Source organism: Opisthocomus hoazin, chromosome 16, assembly GCF_030867145.1.
Source record: "Opisthocomus hoazin isolate bOpiHoa1 chromosome 16, bOpiHoa1.hap1, whole genome shotgun sequence".
Classification (NCBI taxonomy): Eukaryota; Metazoa; Chordata; class Aves; order Opisthocomiformes; family Opisthocomidae; genus Opisthocomus; species Opisthocomus hoazin.
Window position 1 is genome coordinate 21,580,477 of NC_134429.1, and position 17,303 is coordinate 21,597,779.

At 62.6% G+C, this 17,303-nt stretch overlaps 3 protein-coding genes across 4 annotated transcripts; 2 read left to right on the plus strand and 1 right to left on the minus strand.

Annotated features, from left to right (window-relative positions):
* Nucleotides 1-518: 518 nt before the first annotated feature.
* Nucleotides 519-7,204, minus strand: NOL9 (nucleolar protein 9). Its single transcript, XM_075437503.1, has 12 exons — nucleotides 6,971-7,204; nucleotides 6,671-6,896; nucleotides 6,375-6,502; nucleotides 6,154-6,292; nucleotides 5,528-5,624; nucleotides 4,690-4,787; nucleotides 3,686-3,847; nucleotides 3,207-3,489; nucleotides 2,476-2,587; nucleotides 1,929-2,106; nucleotides 1,157-1,290; nucleotides 519-837 (listed from the first exon to the last, which is right to left on the minus strand). The coding sequence occupies exons 1-12, from the start codon at nucleotides 7,130-7,132 to the stop codon at nucleotides 724-726; spliced, it is 1,833 nt and encodes a 610-aa protein (XP_075293618.1). The 5' UTR covers nucleotides 7,133-7,204; the 3' UTR covers nucleotides 519-723.
* A 225-nt stretch (nucleotides 7,205-7,429) lies between these two features.
* TAS1R1 (taste 1 receptor member 1) lies at nucleotides 7,430-12,065 on the plus strand. The gene is made up of 6 exons (XM_075437409.1): nucleotides 7,430-7,578; nucleotides 7,653-7,959; nucleotides 8,261-9,022; nucleotides 9,419-9,631; nucleotides 10,008-10,128; nucleotides 11,125-12,065. The coding sequence occupies exons 1-6, from the start codon at nucleotides 7,430-7,432 to the stop codon at nucleotides 12,063-12,065; spliced, it is 2,493 nt and encodes an 830-aa protein (XP_075293524.1).
* Nucleotides 12,066-12,257: 192 nt separating this feature from the next.
* On the plus strand, nucleotides 12,258-17,227 carry ZBTB48 (zinc finger and BTB domain containing 48). 2 transcript variants are annotated; one of them, XM_075437402.1, is made up of 10 exons: nucleotides 12,258-12,704; nucleotides 12,786-13,003; nucleotides 13,692-13,803; nucleotides 14,209-14,301; nucleotides 14,608-14,694; nucleotides 15,067-15,221; nucleotides 15,730-15,866; nucleotides 16,252-16,416; nucleotides 16,514-16,602; nucleotides 16,691-17,227. In XM_075437402.1, the coding sequence occupies exons 1-10, from the start codon at nucleotides 12,282-12,284 to the stop codon at nucleotides 16,985-16,987; spliced, it is 1,776 nt and encodes a 591-aa protein (XP_075293517.1). In that variant the 5' UTR covers nucleotides 12,258-12,281; the 3' UTR covers nucleotides 16,988-17,227. The 2 variants fall into 2 exon arrangements, with proteins under 2 accessions (XP_075293517.1, XP_075293516.1); XM_075437401.1 differs by having other exon boundaries at nucleotides 12,258-13,003.
* Nucleotides 17,228-17,303: the final 76 nt, after the last annotated feature.

Below are 17,303 nucleotides of genomic sequence, written 5' to 3' on the forward strand. Positions count from 1 at the left end.
CTCATCTTCGCTCGGGAGGAAACCGCGGCGCCAGCGAAGAGCTAGGAATCAGTAAATAGATGTTAAGGGTCAGTCCCGGGGGGCACAGAGCCGGTAACGAGAGCTAGGCGAGGCCAAGCCCCCCGGTGCTGTGCGCAGCAGGCAGGTAACACAGCGCTCCCCACGCTCGCCCCGCTTCAGCCGCTGCTCGCACCGTGACCCACGGAAGCGCAGGGACAGGCAGCTCTGCCCACGGCCCCAGGCAAGGGGGAGGATGGTCTGGCTCACACCTTCCTCCCGCGAAACACCCGCAGCCACGGCGCGAGCTCTTCCCCAAACCACGAGCAGCCCAGTGTCACGCCTGCTGTGACACCACTGCCGATCGCCCTCTGAAACCCAGGGCTAGCCGCAGGCTGGGCTTCGACCACAGAACAGCTCCCGCTGCCGGGCAGAGCGCGCCTTCCGTGACAGCCACCCCCAGCCTGGATCGGCCGCATCCAGGTCAACGCAGGCTGAGGAAAAAAATCAAACCAAGCCAGTGCTTTTAACAGGTATTTATTATAAAACACCAAAATACAAACTGAAAATATAAAACATTATAAAAAATGGACATGCTGTAGTATCTACACGGGATGCATGCCCAGGGCCTCCCCAAGCTCTGCAGCACCCAGGGCTTCTGAGACCGCCCCGGCTCCTGCCCGTCTCCACACAACACAGATCCCACGGTCCAAGGTCCCCAAGGCTTTAGGTGTAATCATACTTCCGCCTCTTGAAATGCTTCTTTTTCAGCTTCCCAGACCCCAAGATGCTGTAGTTATAATCAGACGTGACATAGGGGATCTCTCCCTCGACTCCTTGCTGGGAGGGGAAAACCAGAAAGCACTAAGAACCTCCAGTCTCTAGCGGAGCAGGAGGCCCTTTCCTCTGCAGGCTGACAGGGCTCACAGGCAGCAAGGAGCAAGCTGCCACTGAGCAAGCCCCACTCTGGCATCTGAAACACGACGAGAACGTTCTCTTCTCCCTTGTTTCTATGCATTAAGGAAAACTTCCTAGAGAGATAACCATCTGCTAACGCCCAGACATCTTCAGGCACGCACAAGCCCCAAAGAAGATGATGGAAAACCCACCCGCCAGCCAAAGCTCAGCCGGCTCCCACCCTCCTCCGCACAGCTCCTACCTGGTCCACGAGAACACAGATCGGGATGGCAATATTTCCAAGGAGCAGACAATTCACTTGTCTCAGGCTCTCCGGAGGCACCGGCGTCAGAACATGGTAAAGCTTCTTCTCCATCTCAACCCCTCGGACAATTCCTGAAAAGAAACGCACGCAAACAAAGCTCAGCCTGAACCCCACCCCAGCACTTCGGGCTGTACAGCCAGCTGCAGCCAAAGCTCTTACAACAAACAGCTCTTCCAGAACCAAGAGAAGGACTTGAGACACATCTTAAGAAAAACCTGTCTTGCTGTTCCCTGTTCTTCCCGCGCCTCGGCACACGCATGACCAGCCAACCTCCCCGGCTGCCGATCCTCGTTCACTGCTACGCTCCCACAGCGACCCGCGGAGCTCCCTACCACGTCAGCACTGCGGCACCAACCCGAGCCGCAGCGGGAAACTGGCAGACAGCTGCAGGCATTCTGCACGAGCCACGCGGGATCTGCTTTCGAGAAGGTGAGTCCAGAACGCCAGCCGATTGCTGAGTTACGGCAGAGAGGGAGAAGCAAGCTACAGAAGGCACCGCTCAGCAACACTCCCCATAGCTGCTACCACAAGTTAACGAAAGCCAAAGGACTTGAAACGCAGCTTGTAGCAGAAGGGAATGCACGATTATTCTCTTATCACATCCCACTTCCCCAGTTGTTTTTGAGAGAGCAGGCAATTCCATCACGTTACCACCTGTCTGTCAGCACGACAGGGGAGAAGGCAGCTCAGGGTTTCCGGGCTGGCTCACCGAAGCCGAGGCAATCGCAGAGCGGCGTCTGGGTCAGCAGGACAGGCCCGTCGCCTTGGCTGCGGACGTCTTCTGGTATCGTGCAGAGCCCGACCCAGCTGGCATTCACCGCATACATGATGTTGGTAGGAGCAACGTCAGTGTGAACAACCCTGAGCGCAACTGCACTGAAAGGTACCTGAGGGGGTAAAACGAGAAGAAAACCCCTGTATCATCGGCTCAGCACCAATCCAGAGATAAGATAACGCTGAGTACACAAACCCTGCGAGCTCCCAGCCCACGCCTGCAAACACACACCAGCTCAGTAGCCAAGACAACAGTTTCAACACCAGCAACTGCGCACACAGAAGACACGTGCAGACACATGCCACGCTGACATCTCAGCAAGAACCTCACTTGTAGACGCACTGAATAGTCACTATCTTTCTGCAGATTACAGAGCATTTCTCCCTCTTCTGAAAAACATCTGCAGTACAAGCAGAACTGTCCACAGCTCCAAACCAGGCTCTCTGCAAGAGCCCCAACCCTTCCAAAATCACTCTTTTACCTGGTAGGGCACAAGGCTGTTCAGCGGCAGCACCGCCCCGACGTCCGGGGACTGCAGCTGGCCCAAGTAGCCCAGGATGGACATGTCACGCAGGATGCCGCTGTGCACTCGCCTGGACAGAGAACCGCAAGGCAGCACACCCTCAGCTGGCGATTCAAACCGGGCACCCCGCACAGCCCCCAGCACGCCACGCAGCATTACCTGACAGTTCACACAAGTTTAGTTTTTGAAACTTCTACCACTGAAAAAAATGTAGAGCTGTTTTTTTATTACCTCTAAGGGCTCACAGGATTTAGGGCACTGTTTCACCTTTAAAAATGCATTAATTAACAAGACTGGTGTTTGTTTTGTGTCCTTTTTTTTTTTTTAAAAGTCTGTTATTAGAGAATGGGTAAGGAACCTCTCAATTAGAAAAAAAAAAAAGGAGACATAATACTAAATGATTCCAAGTGGACATCACACCCAGTATAAAAGTAACTGACAGTCATCACTGGGAGTAGGAAGGAACGACCCCCTCCTCAACCCAAAAGACCCAACCATACACGGACCTCTCCCCAAGCACCACCACCTCCCCAGGCACCACCCAAACATAACCCCCTCATAAGTATACTAATAAGCTCTGACCAATTTAATAGCGCTCTCGAGGCCAAAGCAAAGCAAGAGCCTTTACCATCAGGACCAGACGTGATTTCGTTATGCCCACACCACATAGTGCTAAACTTTCTACTTACGCTTCACCTGCAACCCCTGCTCGAGGGAATTCTGGATGCACGTACAGCAACTTGTGCTCGGGAGCTGAAGCATCCCCCTCCCCTTCCGCGGACTTCCAGCTCTCCGCTCCGCTCGTACCCACGTGCTTGGCTTGCTGTCTGCCCTTGGTGTAGAGGCCAGGGGCGAGATGGACGTACTCGGGGGTGAGCGGGGCCATGGCCTTCCAGTCGTACACATCCATCTGAACAATGTGACTGGGCGACAACAGCCGAATGATATCAATCAGAAGCAGCAAGCCCTCACCTTTAGGGAGCAGAGAAAACACGATTGCTGCCACTAGCTACACAGGCCAGAACGCTGTCACGCACGGTCAGCACCAGCTCAAGGAGGGTGAGCTGTATTTTCTGGCTCCAGACTCTCCAGAAAGCGTGGTGGCGTGCCACTACGACTATTACCTTCCTCCTGCAGCGCCTCTTGAGAACAGACTTCTCCTGCTTACCTTTCACCCAGCCCATGGTGTTGACGACCAGAGGCACTTCCTTCTTGTAGGAGCTGAACACATACTTCATGACATCCAGGTACCTTTCTGTGTCCTGCTCACAACTGGTCTGTCCGTAATACACCATCTTACGTGGCGTTTGTTGATGAGTGAACGGTGGACCTGAAAAGGCAAACAGCAAACATCTAGTTGTTTCAGTAAGTCAAATCAAAAAACTCCCATCCCTGTAGCACCTACATGCAATCCCTCCCCAAATAATCTGTCCTCTTTTCACCTGCCAACAGTCCTTCCTATGCAGCCCGCACCCACGGAGACACTTTTCTGTCACTTGCAAGACTGGGTGCCAGGAGTTTTGTTTGTTTGGGGTTTTTTTCTGGTTTGTTTGTTTTAAATCACTGGTTACACACTTGCGAATTTCAAAATAGTATTCTATCACAGACTATCCAAAAAGTAAACCAGTCTGGCCATATCCTTTTTAGACAGCAACCCAAACCCACAAGACCACAAATACCAGCAACTTCTCTGGCTCCAGGGTGGTGGTTTTTTTTTCTGTGTGTGTCTGTGTGTGTCTGAGTGTGTTTTCTCTTTCTTTCTCCCCCCTCCAAACAACAGCCCCCAACCCACGCAGATCCACTTTGCATTTCTCAACCTAGTTTTATCTACGAATAGTAACAACCAGAAGATTTTCCCAAAGAGACCTTTCAAACCCTAAAGGCTGAAAATCCACTTTGACATGCCACAGCCTGTTCCACCTTATAAACAACTACCCTCTTTCTTTAAAACAGAAAAAAAAAGACGGGAGAATGGCATCATGTTACTTTGTGAGATTTTCACATGGAGCTTAGATGCCCCTAGCAAGGAAACTGTAACAGGCTTTGTTTTATTTTCTATATGAACCTTTGACAGACGTGGTAACTTCCCCTAAAGGACAGCCTCTACTCAGAAAGCACCTTTTGGAAATGAAACCAGTTTCTGGCAACTGCAGAAAACAGCAAAACACGTACCGAGAATTGGCTCTGTTACGGTACTTAAAGATACGCATCCAGGCGGCGTAAATTCGGCCTGACCTATGTCACATTCCATATATTCAACCGAGGGAAGGCTGCAGTGAAAGAAACCCATGTTTTAGCATCCACTAAAAGACCAGAAACAGGCCACGACCCGAAACACATCAGAAGCATGACCTGATTTTGTTCCAGGGCATCAGAACTAAACTCCTGAATACAGCCAAACCACCACTTGCCTCTCCCCTTCCATCCAGAGGGTGTCAAGCAAGAACGTAGAAGACTCACCTGCAGTTCGATATTGTATTACAACAGCTCCATACCCATCTAGCTTTAAGGGAAGCAGCTAGAACAATCACCAGAGGTGGTACCAACCAGTGCACCGCCTCTCCCACGTTAGCTGGGCACCCTGAGACCAGCCATTTGAGATTTATAAACTTTATAATCCTTGTTTTAAGCATGCAGCAGTCCAGAGAATAAGCTTCTACACCTCGCTCTGCCAAGAATCTTCAAAGACACTAACAAATTATAGCTTACTGCATGTTTTTAAGCACTGTAACTCCCAGTTCCTTACTGAGCCTTAACTGCTCAGTGCCCAATTAGTTCATATACTCCAAGACAGCAATTTAGGAGTATCTCAACAGAAATGTTTCGGGAGTCAACTTTTCTGAAAGGAACCCAAGACAAGAACACCTCTCTTTCTGAATTTTTGTTTGTTTTAGAAGATATCCACCTTCCAGTCATAACAGCTGTTCTGAGAATCTTGGCAGGCAGGTTTTCTTCCTTCTCCTAAATCCCATGCAGTACTTAAAAACTTGTAGAACACGAAAGGACTCACTGATTCAGTAACAGATTAATGAGGTATCTGCTAAACGTCGATTTCCCAGTATTTTTTGGGCCACACACCAGAATCAGGGGGACGCCTTCATCTTCCGCTGGAAAAACAAACACACTCTGAAATGGACCAACGCTGTCAGTTATTCTGATGTGCCCTGTTTGCATGAAACTGTTTTTTAAAAAAAGCCCGAAAAAGCCTACAGGCTCTGTGGTCTGACTGGAACGTATCTTAATGAAACGGAAAAAAAGAATCCATTAGAGAAGCACGTTAAGTGCACCAGTGCAACGGGAACAGGCTCCCGACGCGAGAAGCAAGCCCCAGTGCTACAACGCAGCACGCAGAACCCGCGGCACCTTGCTGCTGCTGGGTGGGTGCGGGGGTGTTGTTTCCCATCTGCTACAAGAGAGCGCAAAGTGCGAGTCCCGATGTCACTGGAAAGCACCCTCGCAGCGGCAGCAGCTGTCCGGAGACGCGCAGACCCCCGCGAGGTGACGCGCGGGCTCGGGACCCCCACTATGTCCGTGACAACCATGGCCCCCAGCCCACGCTCTGCTCGGCTCTGCCGACCCTCGGGATGCCCCACCCCGGCGGCTGCGCAGCCTCCAGCCCCGCAGCCCCCCGCTCACCGCAGCTCGCCCGCAGCAGCTCCTCCAGCGCCAGGCACGTGCTCTCGGACAGCAGCAGCCCGCAGCCGGGGCTGCACGCCACGACGCCGACAGCTGCCAGGACCGCGTCCTCCGCCGTGAAGCCGGGCTGCTCCTTCCCCTGGGGACCGGGACAGGCGTCGGAGGCTGCGGGGAAGGGGCCGCCTCGCCCCGGGGGAGGGCAGGGCGCGGCGGGGCCTCACCTGGGGCTTGAAGACCCGCGACATCAGGGGGTAGCTCAGCAGGAACCGCGTCAGCGGCGTGTCCAGGTGCTCCAGCAGCACCACGGCGCACTCGGGCGAGAACCGCGCCATGGCCTTCACCCGCGCCTCTGCGGGAAGGGGGGGGAGCGCCGCCCTCAGCATCGCACGCGAAATGGCGGCCTCCCGCACGCGAAATGGCGGCCGCCCCGCACCCGGCGGGCCCGCGTTCCCCCCCCCGGGACTCACGGCGGTGGACGCGGTGCGCTCCCCCCCCCCCCTGCCCCCCGGGGACTCACGGCGGCGGACGCGGTGCGCTCGCATGGCGGCGCGGGCGGCGGCGCGGAGCTGGCGGAGGTCGGCGGCGGGCGGGCGGGCGGCAGGCAGCGCCTCCAGCGTGAGCGCGCAGTGGGTGGCGGGCGAGAAGACCGGCAGCGCCGGCTGGTGCGGGGCCACGGCGAAGCCCAGCAGGCGGACGGCGCCATAGAGGCAGCGCAGGCGGCACTTCCCGGTGAAGCTCAGCGCCTGCGGGGCGAGAGCCCGGTCAGGCGGCGGCGGCGACGGGGCCGGGGCGCGCGGCGGGGCCGGGGCGCGCTCACCTGCTGCGGCGCCAGCAGCAGCACCGCGCCGCCCTCCGCCGTCTCCACGGCCGCCAGGCCCGCCTCGGGCGGCGGCCCCATGGCGGGACGAGAGCCGGCGGACCCCTCGCGGGACGCTGCCCTCCGGGGGCTGCAGGACGGCGAGCCACGCCGCGCGGCCATGGCCGCCGCAGCCTCCCACCTGCCCTCGCCTCCCCGGGGCCGCCCCCGGCCTCGCCACCCGCCCCGTTAAGAGGGGCCACCCCCGGCCCCGTCCCGCTAAGAGGCCCCGCCCCCGGTCCTTTAAGAGGTGCCACCCCCGGCGCGGCCCCGCCCCGTTAAGAGGCCCCGCCCAGCGTGGCCCCGCCCCGTTGAGGCCCCGCCCTACCCGCCCCGTTAAGAGGTCCCGGCCCCGCCCCGCCAAGAGGCCCCGCCCCACCTCGTTAAGAGGCACCGCCTCCGGCCCGGCCCCGCCCCGCCATGGCGTTGCCCGTCCTGCTGTGCCTCTGCGCCGCCGCCGCCGCCTGCCTCGCCAGCCGCGGGCACTACCGCCTGGCCGGGCTCTTCCCGCTGCGCGGGGCCCCGCCGCCGGCCGCCAGCCGCTCGCTGCTGCTGCGCGGCTGCCTCGGGTGAGCCCCGCGCCCCGCCGGTTCCCCCCGCGACGCGTGTTTCCCGCCCTGAGTCCCGCCTCTGCCCCGCGCAGCACCGCCGCGCCCAAGAGCCACGGGCAGCACCTGGCGCAGGCCCTGCGCTTCGCCGTGGAGGAGATCAACAACGCCAGCGCCCTGCTGCCCGACGTCACCCTGGGCTACGACCTCCACGACACCTGCTCGGAGCCCGCCAACCTGCACGCCACGCTGCACGCCCTCGCGCCCCGCGGCCGCCGCCACGTCCCGGTGCTCCCCACTGGCCGCCGCTATGAGCCCGCGGCGGTGGCCGTCATCGGGCCCGACAGCACGCAGCTGGCACTGACCACAGCGGCCATCCTCGGCGTCTTCCTCGTGCCGGAGGTGAGCGCGGCTACCGGGCGGGCGAAGGAGAGGGATTCCAGGGGGTGAGGGAGGATGGGCTGGGAGCCGGGCTGAGCTGAAATGCAGCCCCTCCGCACCGGCCCCTTCACAGGCGCTGTCAGCTGGCGTCCCAGCTGGCTCGCTGCCCTTCGAAGCTGTCTCTGGCGGTGGCACAATTGGCTCCAGGCCCGCTGCCTGTCCAGCTCCACGTCTCTTCGGAGACGGGCTGCCCGTGCCGTTGGCTCTTGGGGTGCTGCTGCCTGGGGGAGCGCAACCCCCTTTCCCCTGGCTCCCCTTGCAGATCAGCTACGAAGCTTCCCTGGAGACGCTGAGCCTGAAGCGGCTCTACCCCTCCTTCCTGCGCACCATTCCCAGCGACAGGCAGCAGGTGAAGGCCATCTTCCTGCTGCTGCAGCGGTTCGGGTGGACGTGGGTCACGCTGCTGGGCAGCGACAACGCCTACGGCAGGGAGGGCTCGGAAGCCCTCTACAAGCTGCTGATCGCAAGCGACGTGTGCATTGCTTACCGAGGCACCATCCCTACCCACGAGGACGCCAGCAGCCCGGAGCTCCATGACCTGGTCAGAATCCTCACCGACGTGAAGGTCAACGTCACCGTCGTCTTCGCCAACAAACATACCGCCCGCACTTTCTTCGAGGTGGTGGTCCAGAGGAACGTCATGGGCATGGTGTGGGTGGGCTCCGAAGACTGGTCGCTATCCCACATCATCTGGCAGGTGCCTGGCATCCAAAGGATTGGCTCGGTGATTGGGATGTCGGTCGAGGAGACGGAGCCCACGATGCTGGAGCGCTTTGAAGCTTGGAAGACGGCAGAGGGAAGTGCCGGCAGCATGGGGGCAGGCGGGGGAAACGGAGGGAGCGCCCAGCTGGACTGCACCCCGCGCTGCACCGGCTGCCGCTCGCTTGCCACCACCCCCGACACGTACGACGCCCAAGCCTCCTTCAATGTGTACTCGGCCGTGTACGCCGTGGCCCACGGCCTCCACGACCTGCTGGGCTGCGCCTCGGGGGTGTGCAGCAAAGGCACAGTCTATCCCTGGCAGGTAAGAAGAAGAAGAATCTTCCTTGCGGAAGAGGATCCATGAGGATCCTTCCTCATGGGGAAGGATTTTCCCCTCATGCCCAGGGGTTTGCTGTCCCTCGGAGAGGCTCGTGTCCCAGCTGAAGAGCCTCGTGGGCTTCAGCTGCCCATCACAGTCAAAGCAGCCTGGACCTAGACCCAGACCCCCACCCCAGATCAATTCTGTTTCTCTGCCGCCAGCCCCATGCAGAAACCTGGAAGGGACTTTGGAGCTAGGCATACGCTAGTTGCTGAGGGGGTGGAAAGGGGAGCCAGAGCAGAGAAGGGGCCCTCCAGCACATGTGTCCCCTGAGAGATGGCACTCCTCAGCAGGAGTCTCCTCCGCGGGAAGGGTTCTTCTCTTACTCTTGTTTTACAGCTCCTACAAAAAATCAAGCGCGTAAACTTCACCCTGAACAAGAGCCGCATCTCTTTTGACGCCAACGGGGACATTCGTAGAGGCTACAACATCATCATGTGGAACTGGAGCGGCCCGAGCTGGGGTTTCGATGTGATAGGAACGTTCAGCATGAACCCTGACCGGCTGAGCATTGACCAGGGCAAAATCCAGTGGCACACAAAAGATCGCCAGGTACAGTTTTGCATCCAGATCCTGTTTATTGCTTACTACCGAGCCAGCTACATCCCCAACACCGCCAGCTCTGGGATATTTCCCCACAGCAGGCTGAAAATGAGGGCAGATGGAGGTGGTATGGGGGGGTGATCCACGTTCTGAGCATCGGCTTTCATGATTCTAAAAAACAAGCAGGACACACGAACCAAAAAGGTTCCCGGTTGCTACTTTTATCTTTAAAAGGTCTCACTTTCTCACCACTTCTATAAGAACCACGATGTGGTGAGCTCTTGGCTCCTGCCCTGTCTGTCCTGGGAGCCGGCCGCAAGCTGCCCGAAGGCTGCCAGGCCCGCGGTGTCCTGCCACTGGCCTGACCGCCCCGCGCTCCCGACAGGCTCCGACCTCGCTGTGCTCCGAGTCCTGCCAGCCAGGGGAGAAGCGGCTGCAGCAGAGCCACCACCGATGCTGCTTCAGCTGCATGGCCTGCCCGGCAGGGACCTTCCTGAACAGATCGGGTCAGTATGCCCTGGGGGGCCGCTCCCCCCCCTTCCTTCCCGCTTGGCTCCCCTGCCCGCACCCCGTCTCCTTGCTTCTGTCTCGCTGTTCCCCCAGCCTCTTCCCTCCCACTCCCTCTTCCTCCCTGAGGTCAGTAAAACCTCTGAGCTCACCCGTACACGGTCTGTCTGACTCCCGGTGGCTTACCCGTGGGTATGCAAAGCCCCGTGCTTTCCAGGGAGTGCTGCCCACGCAGTCACACAGCCAGCGCAGACGGCGCTGGCAGGGCCCCTTCTCCTGCGGCCAGGGGACAAGGGACGTCCGGCCTGACAGCTGCTTCCTACACCGCATCCTGCGGGAGGGAAATCCAGCCGGGTGGCTGCCAGATGGCACTCGCGGCTTCTGCACCCCGCGGTCACCAGCAGCTGGTGTATGGAAATGTCCCCTGCCCGGGACAGGTGGCAGGCGGCTCCTGCCTCCGAGTCAGCAGCCACAGCGGCAAACCCCGGGCTGGCAGCCGGTCACTCGGCTGCCTCGGCGTGGGCGTGGGCTCGGGGGTGGTCATGGCCAGCTCTGGGTAACAGCGGGAGCGGGGAGCCCCCGAACATGACTTGTCCCATACCCCGGTCAGCGGAAGCAGGGCTGCTGCAGACCCTTCCCAGCCTTTGCAGGTTCCTGCTGGATGCCCAAGCCCCTTCCCACCCACAGCCCACACGCCCTGAGCCTCGGCTCACCCCACTGAGCTCCGGCAGGCCTCGCGCCTCTCAGCCCAAGCAACAGACTTTAGGGAAGTGCACTGGGGGGACATCTGGGAGGGGTCCTTTGGGAAGAGAGCCCCCTCCACTCCCCAAGGCTTGGAAGTGCCCAAGGGGCAGGAGCAGGATGCAAGGAGTGGGCAGCTCTCGCAGAGAGCCCGGCAGCAGCCAGGGGTTTGTGCTCCACCGCGGCAGATCTCTTACCGGGGTCCATGGTGTGCGAGGTGCCTCTGTCACCGCCCGGGCTTGTGTCGTCCGCAGACCTCTACAGCTGCCAGCCCTGCGGGGTAGACGAGTGGGCCCCAGAGAGGAGCGAAGCTTGCTTCAACCGGACCGTCGAGTTCCTGTCCTGGTCCGAGCCCATCTCCTGGGCGCTGCTGACCGCCACCGTCCTCCTCATGCTGCTCATGGCGGCACTGGCCGTCCTCTTCGCCCTGAACGCCTCCACGCCGGTGGTCAAGTCCGCGGGCGGGAAGATGTGCTTCCTCATGCTGGGCTCGCTGGCCTGCGCCTGCAGCAGCCTCTTCGGCTACTTTGGGGAGCCCACCCGGGCGGCGTGCCTGCTGCGGGTCCCACTCTTTGCCATCAGCTTCACCGTCTTCCTCTCGTGCGTGGCGACGCGCTCCTTCCAGCTTGTCTGCATCTTCAAGCTGCGCGCGCGCTGCCCGGCGCTGCACGAGGCCTGGCTGCGGGGCCGGGGCCCGCTGCTCTTCGTGGCGGGCAGCACGGCGGCCCAGGCCGCGCTCTGCCTGGCCGCCGAGGCCGTCGGCCCCTCGGCCCCGCGCAGGGACCGCGGCGCGTCGCCCGACCGCGTGCTGCTGGAGTGCGGGCCGGGCACCGGGGCCGCCAGGGTCGCCGAGGCCGCCGCCACCGCCTACACCGTGCTGCTGGGCGCCGGCTGCTTCGCGCTCAGCTACGCGGGCAAGGACCTGCCCGCCAGCTACAGCGAGGCCAGGTGCGTCACCTGCGGCCTACTGCTGCACCTCGCCGCCTCCGCCGCCGTGCTCGGGGCGCGGGCCGCCTTCCGCGGGCGGGGGGAGGCGGCGGCGCGGGTGCTGGGCGGGCTCTGCACACTGGGCGCGCTGCTGGGCGGCTACTTCCTGCCCAAGGCCTTCGTCATCCTGCTGCGCCCGCGCCTCAACACGCCGCAGCACTTCCAGCTGGCGATCCAGCGCTACACGCACCGCCGCGCCGAGGCCTGACGCACCGGTGGCGCCGGGAGAAGGGCCGGGGCCTCCCCGCCGCCGCCGCGCCCGCCTGATTCCCCGCTGTCGTCACATCCGGCGCGCCACCCGGCCCGTCTCCCTGCTTACGTCACATCCGGCGCGCCGCCCACCGCTCCCCGTCGCGCCCTGACGCCACATCCGGCGCTGCCAAGATGGCGGCGCGGCGGCCCCGGTAGCGGCGCGGCCGTGGCGATGACGGCGGCGGCGCACAGCGTCCGCGTGCTGCGCGAGCTGAACCGGCAGCGCGCGGCGGGGCAGTTCTGCGACGCGACGCTGGGCGTGGGCGGGCGCGAGTTCCGCGCGCACTGGCCGGTGCTGGCGAGCTGCTCCCGCTTCTTCCGCGCCCGCGGGCCCGGCGGGCCGGTGGCGCTGCCCGAGGGCCTGGCCGACACCTTCCAGCTCCTCCTCGACTTCTTCTACACCGGGCGCCTGGCGCTGACCGCCCACAACCGCGCCCGGCTGCTGGCCGCCGCCGAGCAGCTCGGGGTGCCAGACGCCGTGGCGCTCTGCCGCGCCTTCCGCCCCGCCGCGCCCCGCCACCGGCCCCGCCGTCCCGCCCCACCCCGCCCCGCGGGCCCGGACAGCGCGGCGACCCCGCAGACCGGCGGCCAGGCGGTGCGTGGCGGGGAGCGGAGCAGGGGGGGGTACCGGGGGCGCCGGCCTGGCGGCGCGGTGACGGCCGCCTGTTCCCCGCAGGCCTCCCCCCCGGCCCCGGAGGAGGCGGCGGCAGGCGGCGGCGCCGAGTCCCTCTCCGAGAAGAAGGACCTGAGGAGCAAAAAGAGCCCCCCGGCCCCGGGGAAGGCGGCCGGCAGCGCGGGGGCGGCGGGGAGCAGGAAGGGTACAGCGGGGCCGGTCGAGTGCCCCACGTGCCATAAAACCTTCCTCAGCAAATACTACCTGAAGGTGCACAACAGGTAACCGCTCCGACTCCTCCTTCCGCTCGCGACCGCGCCGCCCGCGAGGCCCTGCCCTCCCCACACGTGGCCCCGCTCGCAGCCCGCCGGTCTCAGCGGTCCCCGGGACGGAAACGGGGGTCCCCTCTGCCCCCCGTGCTGGGGTGCTCTGAGCTGGGGGGGTGTCGCGTCTCTGAAGCCTGCGGTGACCGTCCTGGGCTTCGACTCAAACCCGCAGCGACCGCCCTGGGCTCCCGCTGGCAGGGCTGAAAGCCGGCCCAGCTCGGAGAGGAGGCAGCGAGGGGATCCTCCAGGGGCTGCGGCGGCTGCCAGCGAATCATGCTCCTGGGCTTTCAGAGTCTGCACATGCTGGGGGGTTTCTCTGGGTTGAGAGGAGCACGGGAGGCTCGGGGCCGGTGACCGAGAGCACCGTGGGTGCCTGCAGGCAGGGCGCGAGCCCCAGCTTGGCTCGTCTGCGAGGGGCCCTGCGGAACGGAGGGAGCGCGGTGGGCACCCGCGGCGTGACTGCGCTCCGGCGGGATCAGCAGCGCTGGCAGGAGAGGCGGCTTTTGGGCAGCTGTGGACGCTGGAGCGGCGGGGGGGGCGGTAAACGCTGCCTGGTCCTTCCCAGGGGCCTCACCGGGCCTGTCTGTGCCTCCTCGCTGCCGGGCCGGCGGCGACAGATGCTCCCCCTTTGTGTTCCCCCTAGGAAACACACTGGAGAAAAGCCATTCGAGTGTTCCAAATGTGGCAAATGTTACTTCAGAAAGGAGAATCTCCTGGAACACGAAGCCAGAAACTGCATGAACCGGTCTGAGCAGGTACGCCCGGGACGCTGCCACCGGCGCTCTGGGAAGCGGGTGCTGTTCTGCGGGAGAGGGATTAGAGCCTTTTCCCAGCCAGGCTACGTCACATGCAGCTACTGAACCAAAAACCCCTCATCACCTCTGCGTGGGACGCGTACCGCAGCCGGGTCCTCCCCGAGCCCCGCCGTGGGTGAGGATGGCCGCGGCTTTTGTCTGATTTACCAGACAACTCTCATTTTCTCTGCTTTTTTTCAAGCACACAAGGATACTCTCTGCACTGTAAAAGATGCAGATCACTGTGGGCTGCGGGTTAAACATAGCCAGGTCCCGGCGCCCGAGTTCCACGCGCTGGTTCGAGCCGTGGGCTTCGCCTCGGGCTCTTGGTTCTGCGGAAGCTGATGCCTCCCCGGTCTCTTGCAGGTTTTCGCGTGTTCGGTCTGCAAGGAGGCGTTCAAGAGGCGAATGGAGCTGCGGCTGCACATGGTGTCGCACACGGGGGAGATGCCATACAAGGTCAGCACTGCCCGACCTTCCCGCGAGCGGGGAGAGCCTTTCTGCTGCGGGGCAGCCTGGCCCAGCCGTCGGGGATGCCGCGCACCGGCCCTCTTCCCCGGTCTGTGGCAGTCCACCGAGGGCCGTTCCCCGGCTCTGAGCAGGAACGTGCTCCAGGAGGCACCAAAGCCAGGCGCTGTCTGTGGCCTTACTGGGGACTCGTGTTCCACGGCAGAGCGGCGTTTCCCTGCCTGTTGGGACATCTCCTCACGCCGACGTCGCTGTGCGGGGGCGGCGGGGAGCTGACCCTCCTCTCCTGTCTTCCAGTGCTCCTCCTGCGCCCAGCAGTTCATGCAGAAGAAGGACCTGCAGAGCCACATGATAAAGCTGCATGGCGCGCCAAAGCCCCACGCGGTGAGGGGAGCGGGCGGGCGGCCGGGGGCTTTTGGGGGGAATGGCCCTGCATTCGGGTCTGGCCTAGAGGGTGGTGCCCGTTGCCCTGTCTGGCTCTGTTTAGCGAGGTGAGGAGCTACAGAGCCGCTGGAAACAGAGTCTTTTGGCCGATAAACCCAAGCGCTGGGCAGCGTTTCGCTTTCGCCAGGCTGCCTCACCCATTAGGCGTCCTGGAGCTGGGGGTGCTGCGGCAGCTGGCTGCAGGGAGGGCCCTGAAGCAGCAGCGGCTGGCGTAGGGACGGGTTGGGGGCGGCGAGCAGCTCTGCTGCGGGTGCACGCTGTGGCCTGCGCCGGGCGAGCTGCCCAACGCCGCGCTTTCTTGTGCCCTTGCAGTGCTCGACCTGCTCCAAGTGCTTTCTGTCTCGGACAGAGCTGCGCCTGCACGAGGCCTTCAAGCACCGGGGGGAGAAGCTGTTTGTCTGCGAGGAGTGCGGGCATAGGGCCTCGAGTCGCAACGGCCTGCAGATGCACATCAAGGCCAAGCACAGGTACGACGTGGCTGGTGTCCACCTGGGCTCTCCTGGCTGCGCTTCCTCCCCCGAGGGCCTGGCTGGGTGGTGCTGGGCAGAGGTGCTGGCTGGAGGGCAGCAAGCACCCCCTTCCCCGGCGTGTCTGCTGAGGGGCCAGCCGGCATTCTGCCTTTCTCTCTACCAAGGGGAGTGCAGGCTGTCGGCGCTTCCTCTGAGCGTGTGGCTGTAGGAATACAGGCGGTGACAGCCTGGCTCACCTGTGTTCTCGAGGTGGCAGGCGTGTACCAGCTCGCTCACTCGTCCTTAGCCTTCTGTTTGCTGGGCTGGTTGTAGCGCCCGAGGGGCGGGAGGCTGCAGCTGGGGAGCCCGCGGCTGCAGAACGGCACCTGAGGGCCTCCAAAATGCTTTCGCTGGCCGCGGGTTGCAGCAGGGTGTCATTACGGGAGCGCTGGGCGAGGAGCAGCAGCGAACCCGAGGGGCTGACGCTGGCCGAGGCAGGTGACGGTAGCATTTCCCCTGCCTGCAGGAACGAGCGGCCCTACGTTTGCGAGTTCTGCCACCACGCCTTCACGCAGAAAGCCAACCTCAACATGCACCTGCGCACGCACACCGGCGAGAAGCCCTTCCAGTGCCACCTCTGCGGCAAGACCTTCAGGACGCAAGGTATCCCCGGGCGCGCGGCAGGGCTGGTCCCTCCGGGCACCGTGCGCTGGCATCCCGGAGCTGCAGAGCGCAGCCGTGCTGCCAAACCCGCCGTCTGCCCGCTTCCCCGGGAGCAAAGCCACGCTCTCGTGAGCGCGTGCTCCTGCCGAGGAAGGGTCCTGGTATCTCCGTTACCCTCACGGCACAAAAGAGGAAGAAATTGATGACTTTTCCCCCATAACGGTTAGCCTGGACCGGCAGGCTGCTGCTTGTACCACTTCTAAGCCCTCCTAGCCAGCCTGGCGCGGCCCAGCCGCACCGTGCGGGCACGGCCTTTGCTGCGGCCTGGCTTGTGCCGGGGCAGCGCTGACCCCCGGCTCCCCCCCTCTCCCCCTGCGGACGGCAGCAAGCTTGGACAAGCACAACCGGACGCACACCGGGGAGCGTCCCTTCAGCTGCGAGTTCTGCGAGCAGCGCTTCACGGAGAAGGGGCCCCTGCTGCGGCACATCGCCAGCCGGCACCAGGAGGGGCGGCCGCACTTCTGCCAGATCTGCGGGAAGACGTTCAAAGGTACCGGCCGGGGCGCCGAGCTGTCGGCGGGCTCCAGACACGGCCCCCTCTCCGTGGCGCGGTGCCGCTGCCAACGGGCTCTCGCTTCCCTTCGCAGCGGTGGAGCAGCTGCGCGTCCACGTCCGCCGGCACAAGGGCGTGAGGAAGTTCGAGTGCACCGAGTGCGGCTACAAGTTCACGCGGCAGGTGAGGCATTCCCCAGCGCCGGGGAGCCCGCGAGCAGGGCGCGCTGTGCCGCGGAGCCGGCCCCCACACGCGGCTCTTCCTCCCGCAGGCTCACCTCAGGCGCCACATGGAGATCCACGACCGGGTGGAGAACTACAACCCCCGGCAGCGGAAGCTGCGGAACCTCATCATCGAGGACGAGAAGGCCGTGGTGGTGGCACTGCAGCCGCCCCCGGAGCTGGAGGTGGGCTCGGCCGAGGTGATCGTGGAGTCCCTGTCCCGCAGCTCCCTGCCCGAGGAGCTCCCCGTGCAAAGACTCTGCTCAAACGAGAACTTCTCTACGGCGGATGTGATTGAGCAATCGCTAATTATAACCACGACGATTCCCGAAGACTGTGAAACATAACGCGATCGCCTTGCGCATCCTTCCTGCCACAACCCAATAAAGCTCTAGGCTGGAGCAACCCTCTGCCACGCTTGGTCTTTTGAGTTGTGCAGCCGCCCCTTCCCCCCCTTCCCCGCCAATTCCCACCCAGGGCTGCTGGGAAATGAAGGGATAATGAAGTTAGAGTCGGGTCTCAAAGAAAGAAATGGACGCGAAGCTACGCGGAGTGGGTACTTAAATAAATGTACGTGTGCTGTGTGAGGTGGGACGTGCCTGACGACTCCATGCGTGTAACGGTGTGAGCGGCTTTTTAAGGAGCTCTCCTTGCGCCGGAGGG